At 41.8% G+C, this 26,054-nt stretch overlaps 1 protein-coding gene across 5 annotated transcripts in view; it reads left to right on the forward strand.

Annotated features, from left to right (window-relative positions):
* The window catches only part of ADAMTS9 (ADAM metallopeptidase with thrombospondin type 1 motif 9), a 156,714-nt gene that overhangs the window by 64,687 nt on the left and 65,973 nt on the right, over positions 1-26,054 (forward strand). For all 5 annotated transcript variants that reach the window (XM_045807539.2, XM_087866877.1, XM_087866876.1 and 2 more), the window contains 9 exons: positions 2,503-2,713; positions 3,204-3,368; positions 5,582-5,746; positions 9,321-9,440; positions 12,064-12,168; positions 12,304-12,471; positions 14,514-14,783; positions 19,660-19,821; positions 22,015-22,191. In XM_045807539.2, the coding sequence (XP_045663495.2) occupies positions 2,503-2,713; positions 3,204-3,368; positions 5,582-5,746; positions 9,321-9,440; positions 12,064-12,168; positions 12,304-12,471; positions 14,514-14,783; positions 19,660-19,821; positions 22,015-22,191 (1,543 nt within the window). The remainder of the gene's footprint in view (positions 1-2,502; positions 2,714-3,203; positions 3,369-5,581; positions 5,747-9,320; positions 9,441-12,063; positions 12,169-12,303; positions 12,472-14,513; positions 14,784-19,659; positions 19,822-22,014; positions 22,192-26,054) is intronic.

Genomic DNA, 26,054 nt, shown 5'->3' on the forward strand with positions numbered 1-26,054 from the left:
ATTTTGCTGGTTCCACTTCACAATGCCAAATCTTAGCCAATGGTATCAATAGCCTAGAGTGCTGGAGTGAAGATTATAAGGCCCTCTCGAGGCTGTAAGAGAAAAGAGGAGTGCCGGGATCAATTAGTAATGTCTGTCATGCAAGTAGATGGAGGAGACGTGGCATGAGTGCCACATCTTTGCCAGACCTGACCTGATGGCTTTGACTTCAAAGCCCAGGCTCTCTCCACCCCCACTGTACTTCCTGTCTAACCAGCATCGCTGACCTACTTGCTCGTGGGCCTGTCACAAAGCATTGTTAAGTCATTGTAGAAAGAAAAAACCCAAGACATTAAAAGGCAGACATATACACTATACAGTATTGATTTCTGTTATAGGTAAGTAATGTACTTATAAACCTATTGCTTCAGCCAATTGAGTTAATTTAGTTCAATTAAAGTTAAGGTCTTTTCGGAAAAATAATTGCAGAACTGAATTAATCACAAAAAACCTGACAGTCACTGTCATTGTGGTTCATACTAATTGTTGCTGAATAGCTATGGACAATGCTGAAAGACTGGAGAGAGGATTGTTACTGATGGATCAAACTCAATAGTTTTCCCAAAGCATGTCTGTGGAACACAAGTTCCACCAGATGATTCATGGGGAACCAGTATGTGTGAGAAGCCTTACCAACTCTCTCCTCCCCTGTGCAGGCATGCACCATGTCGATTAATATTTGGAAGGCCTAGAGAAGTTCTGAAATATAGAAACCTGCTTAAATCAGTAGTTCCCAGATTTATTCCTAGTATTATTTACTCCCACAATGCCCCACACACCCACAGAGGCATATACAGTTTTTGTTTCTACTTATAACAAATACTTTGCTTCTCTGAAATACAGTAATAAAATGCATTGTCGCATGAAATGAAGCGAATGAATTCAAAACCCTGAAGTTGAGACCACCTTCCAGGGAGAGAATATGAAGCAGATGATAATAGCATTTTGAGGAGAACTTTCTTAAGGCAACGCTGTGACATTTCCACAGACTCTTCCAGGTTCTTGGCTCAAATTCTGAGGATTGTGTGAATATCAGGGGGACTCTAGTCCACTCGATCTGCTGGTGTGTCTTCTTGTGGGGGAAGGATTCCTGCCTCCCTTACCAAGGATAGATAAGCTTTCCACGAGAAAATGGTGATGAAGGCAGAGAGAAGGTAGCCAAGAATCAAAGAGCAGATGAAAGTTCCAGATGCCTCTGTTGAATTGGACCATATTTTTGCCTCGCTTCCTCAGGGAAGTGCGAGTTTGCCCAGATTAAACTTTGACAGGATGAGATAAAGCATTGTTTTACAGTCTTTCATTTAACGTGTTCCGGCTAGAACAAAATCCCAAAATACTGTGTCACTCTAACGGAAAATCGCAGTAGCCCACTTTGTATGCTGAACGTAAAAGTTGGTCAACTCTGACCTACTTTTAAGCATTTGTGAGAAACTCCAAGAGAAGCATGTGGCTAGTACTCATTGTTTCCCAGTCCTGCCCCTGGACAGGTGTGGATGGAAGAATTCTTAGGGCATCCGTATTTGGCAAACTACCCAATTTCTGAGAGGTAGACAGTTAACAAGAGTTAATTCAAATGAAGATTATGAAGAAATTATCCTTTTTGGATTGTTAAATTGAATCAACAACATACATTTTAAGCTTATTTATTTATACTCTTATATTCAGTTTAAAATGCTTGTATTTTAATTTAAGCACTGACCGTATTTTGGGGGCATTAAAAGAATAAGTCAGCTTTTCAGCACATGCCCCACTTTGTGGGTAGATGCTGATAATGGGGAGGCTGTGCATGTGTGGGGACTGGGGCATATGGGAAGTCCGTGTACCTTTCTTTCAGTTTTGGCATGGGCCTAACACTGCTCTAAAAAAATTAAGTCTTTAAAAAAATTGTCTAATCAAACTATATAGACTATGGTCCATGTTTAAGAGGAACTTAGTCTTTGTTCACAGAGTTTGGCACACTTGAAATTCACAGTTACAGTCCAATTACCCTTTCCCTTATTAAGTCCCAGGATGTTCACTGAACACGTTTCAGCATGACCCATACAAAGGAGGTTTTCTACGGAGAGTTTCCAGCGATGGTTCTCTATCAGAAGCAGTCTTCTTGAGAAATGAAATGCTGAGTTGCATAACCTTTTAAATATAAAATTGCTTTTTTTGCTCTGTTGAATTCCACTGTTTTTCTCTTTTTGGTTGCTTGAATTTCTGATTGACTGTATCCAGGGAGAATCTTCACGAAGATAGAACCTCTGACTATCACTCTGTGACTTCCATGGACGTTGGGAGCCATGAAAAACACATGGATATGTTGGTTTAAAATTGGATTTCAGTAACTGATTGTGGCTTTGGGGTCCATGGTATTTGAGTTAAGGAAGAAAAAAGAACTCCACTCTTCTATTAGTTGAATATAGATAGGACATACATATTTAACGGAAATGTTGGTTTTTCCCCATTATTTATGCATAGGTGGCACGTTGCCAGCAGGAGCGAATGTAGTGCCCAGTGTGGCTTGGGTTACCGCACATTAGACATCTACTGTGCCAAATATAGCAGGCTAGATGGGAAGACCGAGAAGGTTGATGACAGTTTTTGCAGTGGTCACCCCAAACCAAGCAACCGGGAAAAATGCTCAGGAGAATGTAACACAGGTGGCTGGCGCTATTCTGCATGGACCGAAGTAAGTTGGTTCTCACTCAATGAGAGTCTTCTTCTTGGATGCTAACTCTGATTAGTTGATGGTGGCCAATCAATGAATTGATTAGTTAGGGCTGCATTGAGAAACCCTATTGAGACTGTATGGAAAAGAGTTCCATGATTGATTTATAATGCCTGACCTCATTCTGCAGGAAAAAGTACCATGATCAATTTGTAATGACATTGAACATGGCATGTGGAAAATTGAGAGTGGTGGAACAACTCATCTAATCCCTTTCTCCATGCCCCACAGGCGATTTCCAATTTTATTTTCTTATGCTGATTCACTAATATTGACTTTAATATAAACCTGGTGAATAACATGAACAGATACTCCCCAAACCACAACTAGAATTGGATCAGTTGGGTGGTTGTTTCTTAAGGGCTGAAAGGGACAAGGCAGCGTAGCCAGGATCTTGACCATGCCGGAGAAGAAACTTACAACAGTTTTATTTAGCGTATTTTCCTTTCAGTGTTCGAAAAGCTGTGATGGTGGAAGCCAGAGGAGAAGGGCTATTTGTGTCAACACCCGCAACGATGTCCTGGATGACAGCAAATGCACACATCAAGAGAAAGTCACCGTTCAGAGATGCAATGAGTTCCCTTGTCCACAGTGGAAAACAGCAGACTGGTCAGAGGTGAGATAAGAGGGCTCTTATTTCCCCTAGGTCATCTCTGATACCTTAATTCTGAGTCTCTCCAGCTCTCTTCAAGTCTACACCTGCTGCATTTTTATCACCCCTCCTCTGGATGAAGCAACCAAGGTCCTCAATCTGCCCCAGGACTGCTGTGTGGGGTGTGAGTAGTCCACTGGTGACCCCAGAAGCACAGTGGGTTTGGCTGGATCGCCCACTCTGATAGCTTCTGTTGGTGATTTTTGAAGTTCCTGTCTCTCCCGTTTCCTCATCTTTGAGCCCCAACTAAGTCATTGTAAAGGAAAAGAAGAGCTTTATTAATTACTAAGCTGTGCTAGCTTAGAACTGAAGCTAAAGAAAAAAAACTGTGAAATAAGAGAATTAAACCCCCATAAGTGACGTGTCTGACTTACCTATCCATTTGCTAGTGGAAACCTTAGAAGAGAAAGGACTAGTTGGGTGTTCCAGACTTTTGCTGATCTCCTTCCTTACCTGATGAAGCCTAAGGCAAACCCTCATTGCTTAGCACAGGTGGCCCAGGGCGGCAAGAGAAAGAAAGTAAAGCCTCTTTCTTGCTTTGATGGTGCACTGTTAGCTGTCACTATTCGCCCAGCCCAGTGAGATTTTCAGCACACAGGTCACCGCCTCAGCCTGCCTTCACAGGGGCAAGCGGAAGGGGCACAGAAGTTCCCTAACTTATGGGCCAAGTCAGGAATGCGTGAAAAGAGATGTTTGTTTCTCTGCCACAACTTCCATGCCCATTTCCTTATCTCAACCATGTAAGCACAGTGTTAACTGTTGACTTTCAACAACAAATAAAATATGAATCTTAAAAGGGTATTATTAATGGCCCTGAAATGGCAGACAGGCAGGTACCTGTGATTAACAGTGTCTGATTCCTGCACAAGTGAACAGCAAACCTACTGGTTTTGTTCTGTTAACAAGCTGCCTTAGCCTCAGCGCTAGCGTTTGGATTTTAAAAAAAGATGAAGGAAGGGCTAGAGTTTTACCTCGATAGCTAAGAATAGCTAAAGTATCGTTTCAAATCAAGTAACAAACCTTTGCAAGACAAGTTGCTAAAATGGAGGTGGGGGACATCAAACTATATATCGGGATGACCCAACATTCCTTAGCCTAAAAAACTGGAAAATAGCAAAATATTAATAATGAGGATCCCCGGGTAGTGAGATTTTTTATTACTATAGTTTTCTCTTTTACCTGTTTCTGTATGTTTCAAATTTTCTGCAATGAGCGTGGATAATAACGATGCTGATATTTAACATTTTTTAGATGAACATGTGCTCAGCACATTACTTGGATTTTTTTTTCATTCAGTTTTCACAATTCTTTGCAGTATGCAGTATTGTTATCCTTTCCATAGATGAGAAAACAGGGGTACAGAACCGTCACTTGACTTAGTATCTGTAGCTGGTTGTATTGGGATTAAAACCCACATTGGTCTGACTCATAAATTCCCCACGCTTAACTCTATGCTAGAAAATCATAGATAATGTTTTATAATACAGACTGGCCCCGGCTTACAATGGTTCAACTTAACAATTTTTTTACTTTACAATGATGTGAAAGCAATACACGCTTAGTGGATATCGTACTTTGAATTTTGAATTTGGATCTTTTCCCAGGCTGGCTATAGGTGGTACATACTCTCTTGTGATGCTGGGTGGCAGCAGATCCCAGTCACCCATGTGACTGAAGTCACGTGGGGGTCAACAACCGATACGCTTACAACTGTTCTGTACCTACATGACCATTTTGATTTTCACTTTTAGTACAGAATTCAACAAATAACATGAGACAGTCAATGCTTTATTATAAACTAGGCTTTGTGTTGGACGATTTTGCCCAACCATTGGCTAATGTGAGTGTTCTGTGCACGATTAAGGTGGACTGGCCTCTGCTATGATGTTCGGTTGGTGAACGACTTAGGATATTTTCAACTTACAATGGGTTTACCTGGATATAACCCCATCATAAATCAGGGGAGATCTGTATCTCATGGCATAGTGCTGTGCTGAGTTCATTCTGGGCTTGACACTGTGCCAGAGCCTTTATAAATACACAACGAGTATTTGCTATGAGGAGAGGAATGGCTGTGGGAAGAGAGCACATCTATTCCTGCTCATCCGTGAATAATCCCTGGGAACCACAGCACCTTGTTCAGAAACACCCCTGATTGGCTGTGCTCTTTATTACAGTGCCTGGTCACCTGCGGAAAAGGGCATAAACACCGCCAGGTCTGGTGTCAGTTCGGTGAAGATCGATTAAACGATAGAATCTGTGACCCTGAGACCAAGCCAGCCTCCATGCAGACTTGTCAGCAGCCAGAATGTGCGTCCTGGCAGGCGGGTCCCTGGGGACAGGTATTTTGAACGATAAAGTTCTTAACTACATTCTTTCCTTCTTATCTGGAGAGGGCTTGCAGAGGGGCATTCCAGTGGTGGGGATTTAACTGCTGGGTCTTGTGACTTGCACTGTACCTCCCCGGCGCTGGATGGGGCACAAGAAACACTGCAGCCACTTTGCCCCGAGGCTTGCTGCTTGCCCTCCTGGAGCTGATTGTTCCCTTTGCAGACACACAGGACGGGCCTCGCCCTTGGGTTCAAAGAGGAGCTTGAGCACCCGAGCGTGTGAACAAACTCACAGCAGATCTCGTGTCCGGCTGGCGTTTTCTTCTATCCAGCGTGCTGCTGTGGGTCATTACGGAATGGGGTCCAGAGCCTTCGGCAGGGGCGTCTGGACCAGGATTTGGGAGGGATGTTTGGGCTCCCCACGTCATGGTTCCAAAGCTCACCTCTCATAAATATAAGTCAGACCCTCCCTACAGAAGTAATTTGATCAAAAGTTGCAGAATCATCTCACTTGGAAAGAATCTTTTCCAAGTCCCCTAGTCTGTAAGTCCCACAGTCTTAATCTAAACTCTTCTCGAAGGAGAGAGTGCTAGTCTCCCTTGGGTTCCCATTTGAGAAGCCACTACTCTGGGAATTAAATCCTTCCTAATATAGAAGCAAAAGCATCCTGGGTACTATTTAAGCAGCACTCCAAGTTCCCAGGAGAAGCAAAGCAGATGTCGGCTGTCTCTTCCACAGTCTCTTGAAGAATAACTCTCCCCCCACCCTGCCTGGCCACAGCAACTCTTCCAGTGTATGTCTTTATTTCCAGGATGCATGCAATAAATGCGAGCAGCTTTATCACTGCACCCTTACAATTTCTATCGAATTGATGCTCTTCTGAACCCTCCCACGCCCAGGCAGAAGGGCTGATCATGTCTGATCGCACTAAACAGGGAGAATCTCTTACATTTCTAAGTCCAGCCTCCTTTCTGTCTGGATCTGCATAACTCTTAGGGAGTAAGAGAAAGAGAAAGGGAGAAAGAGAACCCAGCTCAGGGTCACTGCGAAGACGTGTCTGTAACATCTTTTAGAACTGATGGGCCTACTTTTTATCCGTGTCTACCAATCCTAGCCAGAGATTTGTCCTTCCTTATACTGAACATGAATTCAGGGTGACAAACTGTTCATATGTATGTGTGTGTATATATATATATATTTATTATTATAATTATATATATTTATTATTATAATAATATATATACTAAGAGTAATACATGTTCAGAAGAGAAATTTTGCAAAACGCAATTTAGCAAAAAGAGCAAAACTAAGCACACTCCTTTACTCTGTACAGATTACTAGTATTGATACATCTGATTTTCTTCTAGTATTTTTAGACTAACATTAGGAGCATACTCAGTCTATGTTTTTTACTTCAAGTAAAACACATGTCACACAACTAAGCAGTTCACCGCGAACAGCTCAGTGGCCTTTAGTACGTTCATAATGTTGTGTAGCTGCCACCTCTTGCTAGTTCCAGAACTTTCTCATCACCCCAAAGTACCCAGGAAGCCATTACTCCCCGTTTCCCCTAACCCCGTAGGCCCTGGCAACCAACAATCTGCTCTCTACTTCCATGGATTTACTTCTTCTGAGTATTTTGTGTAAATGCAGTGACACAGTATGTGATGTTTTGCATCTGATACCGTTCACGTCACATACGTGTTCCAGGGTCTGTGTTGGAGCACATATCCTGTACTTCATTGCTTTCCGTGGCTGCATAATATTCCATTGTGCTGATGTACCACATATGTTTATCCATCCATACCCGCTGGGCATTTGGATTGTTTGTACCTTTGGCTATTGTGAATAGGAGTGAGACGGATGTTCATGTATGAGTGCTTGGTTTAATACCCAATATCAATACTTTTGGGGTATATCCCCAGGAGTGGTATTGCTGGATCCTATGATAAGCTTGTGTTTAACTTTTTAACAGTTTTCCACAGAACCTGCACCATTTTACATTCCTACCAACAATACACAAGGGTTCCAATTTCTCTGTCTCCATGCCAACACTTGTTATTCTCTCCCTTTTCAATTATGGCTCTCCCAGTGGGAGTAAAGTAGGATCTCATTCTGATTTTGGTTTTGCGTTTCTCTAATAACAAATGATACTGAGAATCTTTTCATGTGCTTCTTGGCCATTTGTATATCTTCTTTGGAGAAGTGTCTATTCACATATTTTGCCCATTTAAAAAAAATGTAATTATGGTCAAAAAACATATCACATCAAATTTACCTTCTTAACCTTTTTTTTTTAAGATTTTATTTATTGAGAGAAAGAAAGAGCATGAGCCGGGGGAGGGGCAGAGGGGAGGGAAAGAGAGAATCTCATGCATACTCCACGCTGAGCGCAGAGCCTGATGTGGGGTTCCATCTCACCACTCGGAGAGCATGACCTGAGCCAAAATCAAGAGTTGGACACTTAACCAACTGAGCCACCCAAGCTGCCCCCATCTTAACCATTTTAAGTGTACAGGTTTTGTTTGATTGTTCGTTGCTTGTTTTTTTGTTTTTTAAAGATTTTACCTATCCATTTTACAGAGAGAGAAAGAGGGGGGGATGAGGCAGAGGGGGAATAGGGGAGCGAGAGGGACCAGCAGACTCTGTGCTGAACACAGAGGCTTAATCTCACATGGGGCTTAATCCCACAACCCAAGATCACGACCCAAGTAGAAGCCAAGAGCCGGCCGCTCAACTGGCTGAGCCACCCAGGCACCCCTTAAGTGTACAGTTTAATAGTGCTTCTTTTCCTATTTTTTAATGAGGTTGACTTTTTGCTGTTGAATTATAATTGTTCTTTATATTGTGGATTTCAGCCATTTATCAGAAATTTGATTTGCAATTATTCTTTCCAATCCCGTGGCAGGTTGCCTTTCCACTCCGCTGATGGTGTCCATCGATGCAGAAGTTTCAAAGTTGTGATAAAATACAACTTGTCTATTTTTTCTTTTGTTGCCTGTGCTGAGGGTGGCATATCCAAGAAATCACTGCTAAATCCCACGTCTTGAAGCTTTTAGATAAGCTTTTCTTCTCAGAGTTTTATAGTTTTAGCTCTTATGTTGAGGTCTTTGATCTATTTGGGGTTAATTTTTATGTATAGCCTGAGTTAGGAGTTCAGCTTCATGTTTTTGCATATAGATAGCCACTTGTCCCATGGCCGTTCGTTAAAGAGACTATTCTTTCCCCCGTTGAATGGCTGAGACTTTGTTGGAAATCCTTGGGCCATAGACGTATGGGTTTATTGCTGGACGTAGTCCTATTCTATTCTGTTTTGATCACTGTAGCTTTGTAGTAAGTTTTGAAATAGGGATGTGTCTAGTCACAGTCAAGGAGTTAAACTCCTACAAATATAATTCCAGTGGGAGATAGAAATAATTCCATGCATCAAGTGATAAGTGATGAATATAATTTGTGCAGAGCAGGATTGCTCCCGTTTCCTTAATTTCTCTGGGTGCCAGCCCTCTGTTCCACTATGGGGGAAATTTTTTTTTCTTGTAAAATTTGCTGAAATGTGCGCACCTTTTGTTGTATTTCTTTCCCTTAGTGCAGTGTCACTTGTGGGCAAGGATACCAGCTAAGAGCAGTGAAATGCATCATTGGGACTTACATGTCTGTGGTAGATGACAATGACTGCAATGCGGCAACTAGACCAACTGATACCCAGGTAAGTCCCCTTTGTCCAGCTCAGTTCTTGGCTTTGGGCTCTCAGATACTAGAACTGCCTGGTGGTTGAGTCAAAATTGAAGTCCTTTCCTATATAACTATGTAGGTGGAGCAACCAGCTGATTAACTAACTTGTCCAGACGTACCTATTTGCTACATCTTGAATCGAATATTTTGATATGCCAGTTTCCTTCTTCTCTGGTTATTTGAAGTGCATGGAGATTTGATTCTGATTTTTTTTATTGGAAAGCAAATGTTGATTGTTGGGTTTTGTTTTCCTGAACTCAGTTTTTTTTTGTTTTTTTTTTTTTAATGATTTCAACATTAGATTTAGTGCAGATAGTGTCATATCTTTGGACAGCAGTGTGCTGGAGCTTGTCTGCACCAGCTCACAAGAGCTGATGGGTAAATTTTCAGGAATTTTGCAAGCTGGTTGCTAATTATAGGCATTATTAAAAATTGAAAATATAAACCTAAAATTGTATAGATGGTATTTAAAACAAAGCTGATAAATACTCCAGCCGTATCACTTTCTCATTGCTTTACTCCATTTTACTATTATCTGTGCTCTTGAGGGGATTTACATTTACATATGTATCTGTATGGTGGAAATACTAAATAATGGTGAGCTATTACCCATCTCTTCCCAAGTCTGTGTTCATCACATCACATTGGTAGCTTGAAATTGGCTGTGGTGAGAGTACGTAAATCACGGAAATCAACAAATGCTGTAATTCAGGGTTTAAATTATTTTTTTAGACTTAAAAGAGTGATAGAGAAAATGATAATAATGTGGATTATGCATAGGTTATGCTTCAAAGAGTCAAGTCCAGGGCCGTTACATTGTAAATAACACATCAAATTAAGGAAATATCCTTCTGGTATTTGGAAATCATTGTCTGCTTGGGGCGTGGGAGTCACTCATGTCATTGGTAGATGAATGGAGTTCTGATATAGATCTTGCCTGTGTCCCTGTCACCTTACTCCTCAGTATGAAATATCAACTCTCATTCATGTTAGAACTGCACTTATTCAGCACTTACACCCATATTTTGGCAACAGATTCAAGAGTTCAACAAAAATCGGTGAAAGTATTCTATGAGACTCAGTTGACTGTACGGAATTTAAAAGAAAGAATTGTATATAGTGTTGTATGTAAATTGTATGCTATCCATCCTCTATATCAGTAAAATTTACGATAAGCAAACAAACATCTATATATATAGATAAATATACATGCACGTGTTTGTGTGTATAAATAAATACATTGCTACAAACACACCCATGCACACCTTTTTTCTCAAGAGAGCCAGTGGGCAATCACTACCAGCACCTTCCTCTTCGTGGGCCTGGATTTTAGCATCATTTATGGAAAGAGACTATGGAAAGAGAAGACTTAGGTTTGTAAATCAGTTTTTCTGATTGCCAAAGACAGGATTTGAACCCTGACTATGCCCAGAGCTCATGCTCTAAGGCCCCAACTGGCCAATGTCCTGCTTCCGTTCTGAGCGCATTTCCGCATGTGTTGTTAACAGATGAAAAGTGTCAAAAAGTAAATGAATACAGCATTATTGTTCATGTTGTTGTTGATCAATGATAAAACACCATTTGTGACCCATGTCATTTTTTTAACGTTTCTGAAATGTTCTAAACCACAAGCTAAACGCATGTGAAATGCTAGCTATTACATCTAAACTGTCATGAGGTGAGGATTTAGCAACTCCCTTAGAGATTCAAAATATACATTTCTCTCTAAATGTTCCTTAATATCAGATGGAATTGAATCATATGCACAATTTCTTCGCTGTGGGAAAAGTTTCATGTGGGTTTCTTTGGACCGTGGGCAGAAGAATAGGCAGGGTCTGGAGCCAAGTAATGGAATTTCCCCATTCAGTTTGTAAGCTCCCTGATGTTGGGCTCAGCACTGAGCTCATCACACTTCGCACCGTGCAGGGCCCATCTCAGGCATTTAATGGATAGGTATTTAATCAAAGAATATTTGCTAAATTGAACAAGTATTCATTTCTGTTTTCCCATCTATAAATCTGAAAATGTTATCTACACAGAGATAACCTCAATTCACTGCAGGGATTTCCTCTGAGTGGTTGAGGAGGGTTATATACATTCCAGGCGCTGGAAACTCTTAGGTCTAGATTTGACCATCAGCTCCGTGGGAGTTCTCTTTAGGGAAACTTGGAACACCGTTCATGATTAGCAACTTCTGGTTAGGAAATTAATTGAAATGTGAGAACAGAATTTGGTCTTCAGAGTTTTTAAAAATTCACAATTGATCATTTTAAAAGGATACCCTGTTCTTACCCAACTTATGTGCCATTTTACAATAATTTTTTCTCTTTCCACATGAACAGGCAAATAACTATGGTATTAAACATCGTTCAGGAAATCACTGCGCTATATCAGTGCATTCACAGAGGGACTCAGATGAGATACCCCATTTTATAGGTGAAAGCATTGGGACTGATAGATGACATGTGATTTGCCCAGAATCACAGAGAAATCTGAGGTCTTATAATTCTTAGCCCTTAAATTTTATTTGCCTTGCCCATTAAAGTGTGCATAGACTTCAAGGTAACTTTGGCTTTTTTCCCCTCTACCCCGTCTAGGACTGTGAATTACCATCTTGTCACCCTCCCCCTGCTGTCCCGGAACCAAGGAGAAGCACACACAATACACCAAGAACCCAGTGGCGATTTGGGTCTTGGACACCAGTAAGAAATAGATGGAAGACATAGGGAGGGTGGAAGGGGAGGCCAAGGTTCTCTGACATGACTATAGGAAGTGGGTTATCGTCCAATGAATCGTTTCAAAATAACATACCTGCATTGTTTTACTTCAACACCCAGTGCTCCGCCACCTGTGGGAAAGGTACTCGGATGAGATACGTCAGCTGCCGGGATGAGGACGGCTCTGTGGCTGACGAGAGCGCCTGCAGAACCCTGCCCAGACCAGTGGCAAAGGAAGAATGTTCTGTGACCCCTTGTGGGCAGTGGAAGGCTTTGGACTGGAGCCCTGTAAGCGAGTGCCTTGTTTGCAATGGGGAAATCACTGGGGGAACCATAAGACAATGACTAGTGACAGGTCCCAGATGTCAATGGGTATTATTTTACAAGCGGACTTAGTCTGTGATCTAAATTATTTTGCCTCATATATGGACAGCTGGTATGAATCTTAACCAGACGTGCAAGAAATAGACGCTGTTAAAATGTGTAAATCAGTGTGTAGTTTCCTTTGCCCCATCCTGTTGGATTGAGTGGAAAACCTTGTGTTAATTGAATCACATGAGAATGTGGTAGGCTAGTGGAGTACCAAAAGTGCCAGGGAGAAGAGGGAAGTAAGGAGAGGGCCTCTCACCTGGAGTCTGGATGCCTCCTGTAACCTCAGTCTCTTGAAGTCCTTGAAGTCCAGTGGCTCTTGGCTTCCCTATCAAGAGTGGGAAGTGGGAATCCTCACCCAGTACCGTGGGCTTGGCCTCCTGTGCACACCAGGCATCATTTATGGGCTTTTATAAAAGTAGAAAAACCTTTCTTGGAGCACTTGGGTGGCTCAGCTAGTTAAGCTTCTAACTCGATTTCCACTCAGGTCATGATCTCAGGGTCGTGGAGTGGAGCCCTGCATGGGGCTTTGCATTCAGCATGGAGTCTGCTTGTCCCTCTCCTTCTGCTCCTCTTCATGCTCCATCTCTCTCTCTCTTTCTCGCTCTCAAATAAATAAATAAATAAATAAAATCTTTAAAAAAAGGAAAACCTTTGTCTTTAGGCAGTTCCTGCTTTCTGCCTTGCAAAAATCCCAGAGCCCAGGATATACAAAGCTTAGGATAGGTGAGAAGAGGCCATAAGGAAAATAGATAATTAATATCTCAATAAATATCATAACGTATGTATGAAGTTTGAGCAGTAGATTCAAAGAGAGCCATGTAAAAATCCAGATCTTGCCATTACTGGCAGCATGACCTTGAGCAGTCTGGTTAAAGTCTTTGAGCCTCAATTTCTTCTCTTAAAAGACCAAAGAAGAATGCCTACCTTACCAGATTGTTGTAAGTATTATCTGGGATTACTTATGTTAAATGCTTAGTACAAAGTAGGTGCTCAATAAATGGTAGACAATCTCACTCTCATGCCTTGAGCTTTCAGTCTGTCCATCCATCCATCCATCCATCCATCCATCCATCCATCAAATACATCTGTCTGTGTACCAGATATTTGTAAAAGCTTAGTATAGAAAAAGCAGTGAACACCAAATAATAAAGCCCCAGCCTTCATGGAGATCATTCCAAAGGAGGTTCCAATCAATGAACAAATTAAGAAATAGATATATATAGCAACAAATGCTGACAAGTACTAGAAAAATGTCAAGCAGAATAAGGGCATAGGGAAAGATGGGATGTGCTTTTAGACAAGGTGGTCAAAGAAGGCCTAACAGCACATTGAGCAAGACCCGAATAAGGTGAGGGAGTGAGTCCAATGGACCTGTGTTGTACAGGAAAAGGTACAGCAGGTACAAAGATCTGAGTAGGGAGCTCTAGGCATGTTCAAGAGACATCCATAAGCCCAATTTGGCTGGAGTGCAGTAAGTGGAGAATGACAGGAGAGAGGCCAAGGAGGTAGCCAGTGGCCTTACAGAGGGCCTTCCAGGCCAAGATGAGGACTTTGGACATTATTCAAAGTGAATTGGGAAGTCACTGGAGAGAATGGCCTGATCTTTTATTTGTAAGGGTCATGGTTTGTGATACATTAACAGACTTGGGCTGGGGTGGAGGGTGTCCAGATTGTAAGCAGGATCCCAGCTGAAAAAGCCAGTGCAGTAGTCCTGGCCAGGGCAGGTGACCATGGAGATGATGGGAAGTGGCTGGATTGCGGGTGTAGAGTGACTCCTGAGCTGACGGGTTTCTCAGTGAAATGGCTGGAGGGTGGAAAGACAAGGGAGCAGACAAGGAGAACACCAAGGTTTGGGCCTGAGCAGCAGGGTGAGCAGTGGGTCATTCACAGAAAATGCACAGGGCTGGATTTGTGACTGCTAGTGACCAATCCTTTCTCTTTCTGGATGTTCAACGTAGTGCTCCGTGACGTGTGGGCAAGGCAGGGCGACCCGGCAAGTGGTATGTGTCAACTACAGTGACCACGTGATTGATCAGAGTGAGTGTGACCCAGATTACATCCCAGAAACCGACCAGGACTGTTCCACGTCACCGTGCCCTCAGCGGACCCCAGACAGTGGTCTCGCTCAGCACCCCTTCCAAAGCGAGGATTACGGCCCCCGGAGTGCCGGCCCCAGCCGCACCCATGTGCTTGTTGGAAACCAGTGGAGGACTGGCCCCTGGGGAGCAGTGAGTATTCCCTGAAGGCTTTCGCTGCTTTTTCTTTCTTCTCTTTCACACTTTCAGCTTTGGGAGATAAACAGATTAGAAACACTTCTGAAGCCTTTTTTCTCACAAGGGATTGGCATTGTTCATGTTCATCTGCTTCGGGTGCACAATGATGGGTTCATTGCAGTCCCTAAAAAGGCGTCCCGCATAGTGTCTGCAGGTTACCTAGGTGGAGGGGGGTGTGTGACAGCTGGGCCACATGATCACGTGGCTCCTAGGCGGTGCTGGGAAGACCATGATATATGATGGTGAATCCCAGAGGCTGGGGCAGCAGGCAGCTCCCACCTGTAAGGAAATTAAAAGGACAGAGGAAGTTTTCTGAAAGGGAGCTCTTAGGAAAGTCATTTTCCTTCTTGTTATTTTCCATATGAGTCTCAAAGTGGCACGGTCACTGTGTAATGTGTGGGAGTAGTTCATTGTCCTGGATTTGGCCGGGGGAGGGGGGGGGCACACTAGTCTAGCTAATTCTGTGCTTGGGGGAGAAGTACCATAACTGAATGGCTTACAGCATAGACTTTGAGTGAAGATGCCTCTGTTTGAGCCAAAGACTTGCACTTTCAAATTTTGAGGTCTTTAGTGGGTCCCCTATTCTCCATGGGCCTCAGGTTCCTCATCTGTAAAACAAAGTAAACAATAATTCCAGCTCTTCTGGGTTGTGGTAAGAAATAAATGTGATGATACCAATAAAGTGCTTTGCACACTCCCCTCCCCCGCCCCTGAGAGTGAGAACTTTCTCATTATTTTTATCATTGTCCTTCACATTAAGAAGACCGTTAAAGATATTTAAATCACAGGGAAAATATGCTTTGAATCTTTTTGGTTTTTTTACTGAATAATTTCCTCCAAACTGTTATATTGTGGAATACTGGACATGTCTAATGGAACTAAAGGAGGGGTAAGCTAGCAAGGGACCTTGCCTAGGTGTAGGGAATTAGTAAGTGTCTAGTGATCACTCCGGGCTCTTTGTTTTAATTGTTTACTATTTCTTTCTTGTACCACTAATTGTGTTTAATTATTTCTGAACTAAAAAGCATTAGAAGGAAACTGTCTGCTCCCAGCGTGGTTATGTGGTTACGTTTCAATAAATGAGATTTCCTTTCCTGTGAATACTGATTAGCCACCTAGCATTTTCACCCACTACAAGTATTGGTTGTATGCAGAACATCTGCCCATTGCCCAAGACCTTAGCTCTCATTCTCCTTGCTTGCTCTCCACTTTAAGGCTTCCTTTGCCTGGGGTAAAAGAGATTTGGGTTCAGAGAAGTTAAAGGGTGATCAAGGGAGGTAATCACTGAGTGTCCCACAATTTTTCTTGTTGAAAATTTTCAAAACTCACATGCATATTCTAATGATAGCACTAGAACTCTTTAAAAAAAAAAAAAAAACGTAAAGCTCTTCTTACTTAGGACTACATTTGGAGATGATGCATTCTTTTAAAATTGAATGATTCTGCCCTTGGGCAGTGTTCCCAATTAGGGAGGATTAAGTAACCTTTTTACAGCAATGGGCAATACCATTCTTTGCCTCATTGTGCCTGTTTTTTGTTTGGGTTTTTTTTTTTTCTAAGTCAAGTGAGGCTGAAGATGGGCAATGTGATTTTTTTTTTCAGCTCTAGCATGATGTGCCTGACCTGCTCCCAGGAGTGTGTGGAATGTACAGGCATCTTTGGTCGGTGCTGTACACAAACTGTGATTCTTCCTGCTTTCCATGGCAGGAAAGGCAGCAAAGAATCATAAACACTGGAGGATGAGAATCTCATGTTTCAGTGGATTCTGGAGTAAAAACCTCATTTCATAGTACATTTCTGCATAAACCTGAACCCTATGTGAGGTTTTCCCCCTTGTTACCAATTAGGAGTCTCTGGTTGTAAACAAAAGAAAAGCAGCTGACTCTTTCAAGTGAAAATAAAACAAACAAACAAAACTTTTCATTTGACCCCAGTAGAGACAAAGGGCAGAGCATCTTCAGGGATCTAGCTCAGGGGTTGGCAAATCTTTTTTGCAAAGGACCAGATGGTAAATATTTTCTGTGTTGTGGATCATATAGTCTCTGTCACAACTAACCAGCTCTGCTGTTGTAGCACAAAAGCAGGTGTAGACAATACATAAATAGTGGGCATGACTAAGTTCCAATAAAACTTTATTTATAAAACAGATAGCGAGTCATATTTGGCTTTCATGCTGTGTCTTGCCAACCCCTCTCTAGATGGAGCAGAAATTAGAGGATAATTACTGTAGGGAATTTCTGTCTTAATAAATCCTTTTTAACTCTCACCCACTCTGCTCAGGTTTCAAATTCTCAGGAAGGTCTCATAGGCCAGCTTGTTCTACCGGCCCACTCACTGGCCAGGGAAGGGCAGTGTATTTTAACAGATAGTCCCACCAAGATGACACCCACTGGGGAAGAAATCGTTCCTTTAAGGAGAATTGTGCTTCCAGATATGAGGGGAAGTATGCTAGGCAGGTAACAAAAACAGATATCCAACCCCTCTTGCTCTTGCAAAGACCATTTTTTCTTATTTTGGCCAGTGTTGACGATGGGTGCAGGTTTTATTCAAAGAAATGTTTACCTAGGAAAATATGTCATCTTAAAAGGACAGGAAGATTGCAGCAGGGAGCCTGGGTGACTCAGTCGGTTAAGTGCCTGACTCTTGATTTTGGCGCAGGTCATGATCTTGCTGTGGTGGGATTGAGCCCCACATCGGGCTCTGTGCTCAGTGCAGAGTCTGCTTCAGATTCTGTCTCTCTCTCCCTCACTCTCTCTCTCTCTCTCAAATAAATAAATAAATAAAATCTTTTTTAAAAATGACAGGCAGATTGTTAACAAAAGAAGTCGAGAGTGAAATTCTGTGACATGGAATAGAACTAAGAATCCCTACTGATTGGGAAAAAAAGGGGGGGGGGGCAAATTGAACCTGGAGAAAAATTATGTGTAACACTTTACTTGTCCATGGGATTATAAAGACCCAACCAAGCTCTAGGTTCAGATAGTTCAAGGCTGTGCAGTATAGTTCCTTGGCCCCAGCTAAGCACTGTCTCTGTCTCTTTAGTCAGATTTTCAGTAGGAAACATCTGATTGGTCACTGGGTAGACAATGGATTGGTTGGCCTTAGATCAGGTGACCGGCCCTGCTCCAGTCAGCCATATTGGAGGGAGGGTAGCATATGGTTTATAGAGGTGGTGTTTCCAATAACTTTAATTGGACAGGCAGTGGTGTACATGTCCTGTGATTGGTGCTATGGGAGCTAACAGAAACACAAGTTATGATATTGAACCCTCCTTTGAGGAGCTTACCATTTCATTGAGGCAGTAATGCTCATTGGTGACATAGTAAAAGAATGATACAAGACTGTATTATCAAGGGAAATATTCAAGAGCCAAAATATATATTACAGATGTACTTACAATATGGAAGTTCCTTCCTAACATCATAAATTCTGGTCCCCAAAGTCAATTAAAATAATGATTTTGTGCTTTCTATGATGTCCTAAGCTGTTTAAAAACAGAAAACACGTATGTTCAAGGTAGAGTCATTATATCAGAATCCTCAGAGAATAGAGATGAAATTTTTATAAATCAGAAATTGCCTAAATATTTTCTCAGAGAGAAGTCATAAATCTGTTTTCCTGTTCAACATTTTAAAATTAAACCCAGTGTATTTTAAAGTAACACATAATTTGTCCAGTATAGGCAGAGAAATTTAACTTAGGTCCAAGGCAATAAGCCCAAAAATACATTCACAGCTTTATTTGGAAGAAGCTGACCAGCGAGAAGCATTGTTTGCAGGTATTTTGAAGTAACGCTGGTTTGAGCTAGGGTTCAATAGAAAGCACAAATCTGCCATCAGAACCCAGAACTAAAAAAAACTGTTGCCAGTGCAGTTGGAGGCTTAATAAATAATTCATGGGAATTGCACTGCTTTGAGGACTAGTTGGTTTTTTTTATAGGCAAACTGATTTTACAAGTTAAGGGTCAGAGTGAAGGATACTAGCAAACACATTGGTTTTGAAAAGATAAGGGCATTGTGGAAAGAGAAAAACACTCAAGATGTAGATAAATAAGAGAACTATGAGAAGCTTGTGTGGGAAATTAGCTGAAACGCAAACATAATTCTGTGACAACCATGAGAGAGAACAGTAGACAGAAAGTGCCCCTGAAGAGAGGCTTGTCAATATGGAATCCAATTAAGGTCCTTGTGGAGGTAAAAAAATAAATTAAAAAACACATCTTGCTGCCATCTGCCACTGAAGTTGAGGCTATTGTGAAGGGAGAGAAGGGAACATTCCCTGCAAGGAAATGATGTCTAAGTGACATTCCATGATGCTTTGGGTAACTGAATGAGTTAATATGGAAGCTCAGTTTCAACAACTGGTGTGTCATTAGGCATGTAATTTGACCCTGTGTTGAAAGGGAAGTTAAATGTTGCATCTAAACAAGCACTTGGATTTTTAAAAGAAAAGAGTTTCTCAGTAGACTGTGGTGTCCATCAACACCTCTGTACTTCTCAGGGACGCAGAGGGGTTAAAGGAAGACAATAAATGGGACTGCTTTGGAAGGCACAAGACATTATCATTCATGGGGCGTCTTTTGAACACCTACTGAAATCCTAATTTGTGCACGGAGAAGCCCTGTTTCTGCCGTCTGGGGGTTCAGGAGGCATGTGCAGGAAACAGCCCCACAGAAGGGAATTTCTCGTGCCGGCTTTCTGTCCATTGTCTGAACGACTTGAGAGTGCATTCTGTCACATCTGTCTCTGACCTTCCAACCGGCTGCCTTTGTGTCCCTAAGCTGCAGATCGAGGTGGGGATTCACCTGTTGACTGATGTCTGATGTGTTCAGTGTTCCAGTACCTGTGCCGGTGGGTCCCAGCGGCGTGTGGTTGTGTGTCAGGATGAAAACGGATACACCGCAAATGACTGCGTGGAGAGAATAAAACCCGATGAGCAAAGAGCCTGTGAATCTGGCCCGTGTCCTCAATGGGCTTATGGCAGCTGGGGAGAGGTGAGAGAGAGCCATCCGTTTGTCTGTCCTGTGGAAAAAATACAGAGCGATTTTGCTGACCAAACTGTGCTGTCGTTTATAGTTTATTTTAAGGATGAAGAATGAGTTCTAGTGAAAGCTTCTTGATTTGGGGTTAACTAGGAGACCTGTTTTAATTCTGGACTATTTTAAGAGTGCATTTCTTACCAATTAGAGACAGTTTTTAAATACATAGGAGGGGAAAATTAGCAAAGCATGCGGATAAAAGCTAGGTTAAATTGTGGGTTGACCTCTGCTGATTAAAATATGGACACTTTTAAGGTAATCAGAAATATGTGTTAAATTGGTCCATGAAAGCCTTTCCATATTTTTCATAGTTTTGGGGTGTTTGTGATGACTCTTGTTCCCATGGCATATGTAAAATCCTCAATGAAACCAAATCCTGGTATTTCAAATCCTTGATGAAACCAGAACGAATAGGTGCTGTTATTCCCATCAGAGGTGATGCATTTTAATGATGGGAGAGAATAATTCGCTGTATAATACCAACTAATAAAGTTCTTCAGCTGTTACCTTTTAAGAGTGGCATCCTATGACCAATGAGGGGCAGTAGAGTGTTTGGAGTCGACAAAACTGGATTCCCTTGCCAGCCCTGACTCTCATCAGCTTTGCGGCCTTGGCAAATTGTATAACTTTCGCCATGTCTATGGCATCGTCTATAAATGGGAATAATAATGGCACCAATTCATGACTATTATATGAGATAGTGCATGTCAAATACCTAGCATGTGGTCTTCAGTCAGAGTTAACTGCTATTATAATAATGATAATCATTATCATTGCTGCTCCTAATGTTTATCAGTAGTAGTAGTAGTAGTAGTAGTAGTAGTAGTAGTAGTAGTAGTAGTATCAAATAGGGTTTTCAGCCGCTCTTCTGGGTAGGGCTTAGATGCTCATTGTTTTGTGTGTGATTAATCAAGAATGTATCTCTCTACTCTTGAGTCCACAGGGAGAGCACATATTTAGAGCATGTTGCATTGGTCCGTCTTGACTGTAAAATTTATAAAATAAAACATGAGGATTCACATCTTGGAGACCCCAGTGCCAAGAGGGGGAAAAGACAAATGAGGTGGAGGGGCACGTTAGTCCCCACTCCTGGCTAACCGAAATCCCGTGTCACACTTCACATAACCTAGTCGTCACAGGCAGTCATAACAGAGTGTTCTGTTGACTTTGGTTGGTAGTACGTCATTCTGGAGGGCTTTGATGAAAGGCAGGAAGGGGGAGTCAGGCTTCAAGACTCATGTATTATGGGTTTCCCAAAACTCCTCACGGAGTTCTGTCCTGTGGGGCCCGTGATTAAGCTTCTGTAATTGGACCGGAGCCAGGAGAGTACACGCATTCACTGGGATGCTTGCTGTCAGCACAGACCAGATCATTCCAAATTCTGTGGGAGATCTGGCCTTGACACAGCAGGAGAGCCAAATGTCAGTGTTCCTGGAAGTGAGCACAGCAGCACTGTCCAAGAAATACAACTTGTTCCTGCCTCAGAAGTTTGGGTCTAGCCAGAGTCAGAACTTTATCCAACATTCCCACCACGTTGTTTATTCATCCCCGGGGGAAGTCATCGTTCTCCTGGGATTCAGAGAGAGCATAAAATATCGTAACGTCAGAAAGTTCTATGGAGATTGGAGTCACAGAAGAGCCAAAAGTTGGTGACAGCTTCTTAGAAGTTGCCAGGAAATAAACTCCACTGAGTCATTATATCCTTTATTTGGTACTGGGTGGTGTAGGGAATTTTATTTGTTTGTTTGATTTTGGGTTTCATATCCATCAAAGAAATGGCTGCAACCTTATCCTAGTCACTTGCAATTACATTGACCTCGATCAAGTTAGTTAACTTCTCTTAAGCTCACTTGTCCCATTTGTAAAATGGGGCACATAATTAGAGTCTCCTCTTGATGAGAGGATGCCTGTAAAAGCACTTAGTACAGGTGAAGAGGACACACTTAGTGAACTGTGTCTAACATCAAGGTAGACAGTTCTAGTCTGTTGGATATAAATATGTTGGTATTTCAGCTTGGGTCCACCTACAGACTTCCCTTGCCCAATGCCATGATAGAATTTGGTGAAGAAATTGCTGTTTTGGGAAAGAAGCTATAATTTGTCATTGGCTTCTCAGAGTGACTGTAACTTTGCTTTCTCCTCTTCCAGTGCACTAAGCTATGTGGTGGAGGCTTGCGGACAAGACTGGTGGTCTGTCAGCGGCCCAGCGGTGAACGGTTTCCAGACTTGAGCTGTGAAATCCTCGATAAGCCTCCAGATCGTGAGCAGTGTAATACACACGCTTGTCCTGCAGACGCTGCATGGAATACTGGCCCTTGGAGTTCGGTACGGCCCTAACTATTAATGTTTGTTAACCAAACTGTCTTAACTAACAGACCCAATTCCCAGGTATTCTGGGGCACTCCTCTGCGACAGACAGTTGTCATACTCACAAGGGCATCCCTGAAACTGGGCTGTGGTCTATGATTTTCTTCACACTGACACACAACAGAATTAATGTTTTGTGATTTTGCCAAAGTGACTTTACAGAAATACGTGTACCTCATATAGGCCTGGGGCCAATGTCAAGAAGTAGCTTCCGTTTTTGTTTTGTTTTGTTTTTAGAAAAGCAAAACTGTCTATATAGATATTTTAAAGAAATGAAATAAGTTCATGTAGTTATTAAGCTCCTAAGTGATTTCAGCAGACAACTCAATAGCAGACATTCTTTCCTTTCCTAAACTATGGAAGTCTTGACTTTTGGGGGAAGATACCTGCATATTGAGGCCAAAGCAATTTTTTCTTCCATGACTATAATTTGCCTCTATGTGACTCGGGTACAAAGTCAACATAATGACCACCAAGGCTGTGCCCACAAAATAGACTGAAATCATTGTGAAAATGCGAAAGACCAACAACACTGGACTCAATGACTTGGAGCCTTTGAAGGTATCCGAAATGTTCTCTCTCTTTCCCCAAGACACAAAGCCCATCGCGAGATGATTTTTTGCTTCACTTCTAGGCTTCCCTTGCTATCTGCTTAGCTGACATCGCGAGACAGGTTTGCCACTGTAAATACTATGCAAACTTCTGGGGCAGCTCTTGGCAAACAGAAGGTCGGCTATGTCAAAACAGTGCTTTGGCTAAGTTGTGTTATAATCTGTGCAGCTGTTAGGGCTGGTTCATGTAAATAGAGTAAATGTCTCTGTAAGTACATTAATTGCACGGAATCTGAATTTAGTAGGATATGAAGTTATATCCGCAAGCCTTTTTTATTCCATAGGGTTCGGAGGGAAAGTCCTAACCATTCCTGAAACCAGATAAAGAGCAGATGAACTGAAGTTAAATGACTAATACCTGTTGATGCTTCTAGGAGCCAAGGGTTTCAGGGTCTGAGACTGTGTCTGCAGGTAGAGCCTAGCTCTATAACTGCTGTACTCAGCGTTAAGTAGAAAGCTAGAGAATGTAGAGTATCCTCTCTACTGGTACTAGTTAGCTGGGGCGTCAGGCTTTCATTCAAGAGCTTAAGAAATGCCTCAGAGTCAGATGTGTATTCACCCGAAGCATTTTGTCCGCAGTCCTGGCCACCCTCCCAAAGTGAACATTTTGAAAAAGATCACAAGTGACTATGGAATGTCAGGAACATCCTCCGGCATCCCCACTTCCCTCAGTCACCTATGACAGATTATTTTTCATGAAATTGTCCCTCTTGAGCCCACTGTATTTTTACCTTGTTCACTCGGCCAACAGCAACACCACATCAGAGTTGTGTCTCAGAAACGACTAGCCCTCTAAAAAGTTGCTTTTCGTTAATTTTGAGCAAAAAATATCCCCTAACCTTCAGAGGGTGTGTGTGTGTGTGTGTGTGATCATAATACATTACATATCGTATACATTTATGTCTATGTATGTACATTATATGCAATGTATAATGTATATTCAATTGGTTTCCATAGCATTCTCTTCCTTGAATGCTTTCTTAAATACCACTCATTTTTTTTTACGCAGGATCACCACCCTCTCCCACAGATGTTTTAAGAGCTTACATGCTTAAATCATAAAATATGACCTGCTAATTTAGCTGAAAACGTTAAGATTCTTATTGCAGCTGTTCTTCTTAGGCCTGCACACAGTTTTCTGAAACACGCACACAGAAAAGAGAGAGAGAAAGAGATGCTAATGCTCTGTTATACACAGAAGAGGATACATGGATTTGAAAACTATTTTTGCTGACAATATGATTATAATGCTTCCTTTGTAAAGTGATCATTATTCGAGTATATATTTAAATGCCTCTGCAGTCTAGGAGCAAGGCCACCCGTGCAAGGCTTCTAATGGTGATTTTTAAAAAAGGAAATCAAAAGCATTTTATTTAAATAGCTACATTTGTAATATATTACTTAAATATATGTGTGTGAGGGCAGTCTTTCAGATTCTTACTGTAGGACTTTGATTTTACTTTTATGTTGATTTTTGTGGATGCTTTGGTACAATTTCTGAGCAATTCTAAATGTAAGCATACCTCAGTGAATCGTGTTAATAGCCATAAAGCCACTTCAGTGGTGCTTCATCATTGTAACTGACAGTGAAATTAACGACAAAAAGTGTATTGGAGGTGCTAACACCTTGCTTTCTCTTGAAAGCCAACTCGATTTATTAGAGACCAAGGGTAGCAATTCACCCTTCAGTAGGATTGCTTTCTCTCCCCAGATTTTCACACACTAGGGAGAGTGTCCAGAAGCACCTGCTGCTGTGTGAGTAGGACTTTGCCAAGGTCAAAATGGAGATGGCCTCATTCCACAATTGTCACTAAGGAGCAGGATTTAGGAAAGAAACGCCACATCATTGTTAGCATGGCTGCCAGAGTCTCTAAAATGAAGCTTTGGTGAACGGCAGGTTCAAGGACCCCTTTTAGACCCTTTGTTCTGGCTTGTGTCATTCCAGATTTAGAATCATGATTATGAAAAACATCCTCTAAAACTCCAGTCTTTTCTGTCCTCTTTTGAATGTGTCCTTGCACTCTTACTTGGTAACGTGCTGATTTCAAAATAAGGTTCTTACACTGATACGCGTTTCCGTTGGCTCCTGCAGTCAGTCCTGGGAGCAGGCTGAGGAGGGGGTGCACGCGTCCCATCACTAGAGAATACATTGGAAAGAGCGCTCTGTGCTATCAAACCGCAGCGGGGAGTAGGTTAAAAATCCGCAGCATTGGACAGGAAGCAGATCCATCGAGATAAGGAAAGTAACAGAGGTTGCAGGTGGTGTCACCTCTCCAAGCAGGTCCTCTAACATTCCTTTCCGCGGTGCACTGTGTATCTGCTTGCTGATCATCTTGGAGACCGTGGTTCTCCTTAGGAGAACCTGCTTGTTGGGGTTTTTCACGACAAACCTGAAAGTGTTCTCTGAGCCTTGCTTTAGGTGCTTTGGAATAACGCTTGTCGACCTGAATAATGAGAATTTATGAGCTCACGAAGGAACTGTGGTTTTGTTTCTGCCTGGCCAACTTATGAATTTGTGTCTACCTCATTTTCATATTAAAGTTTGCAGCTTCCTTAGGTAGGAAGAGAAAATGTCTTACAACAGTATTTTATCACCTCACTGCATCTATCTCTAGCAAAAATAAAAGACTGTAAATATCACTACCATACTTCCTGAAGACAGTTTTGAGCCGCCAAGCCTAGTATTATCTGAATATTTTGAGCAGTACAGATTTCTATGTGTTTATATAATAAAGCATATTTATTTTTTCCATGTTATTTAATTTTATATACAATGTTTAAAAATCCGTGTTTATCAGCAGACTGTAAAGGCAAATAGGCTATGTGAATTAGATTGCATGTATATGTTTCTTTGGGTTTTAAAAAGATACATTTTAATTTTGTAAATCCCCTCCAACCTGTACCGTCCCTCTCCCAAACCTGAGTGGCCAACCGGCAAGCTTTATGTAATTGGGTAGTTTAAAATGTGTATTTTAAAGGGATACTTAAAAAAAATTCTGAATTGGAAATGATGCTTAGTGATATAAACAAAAATATACGAGGCTTAACATTTTGTTGTTTTTTTTCTTTTCTAATACTGTTGTCCTGATTCACTGAGTCTCAACTATGAAATATGAATGCTCCATTTATTGAATTTGCGGATAATGATAAAACATAGCCAGAAGACAAAACAAGTGATTAAAAGAAATGGTTCTAAACGTGTAAGAAGAG

Source organism: Ursus americanus, chromosome 14, assembly GCF_024610735.1.
Source record: "Ursus americanus isolate L20-20 chromosome 14, mUrsAme1.1.p, whole genome shotgun sequence".
Classification (NCBI taxonomy): Eukaryota; Metazoa; Chordata; class Mammalia; order Carnivora; family Ursidae; genus Ursus; species Ursus americanus.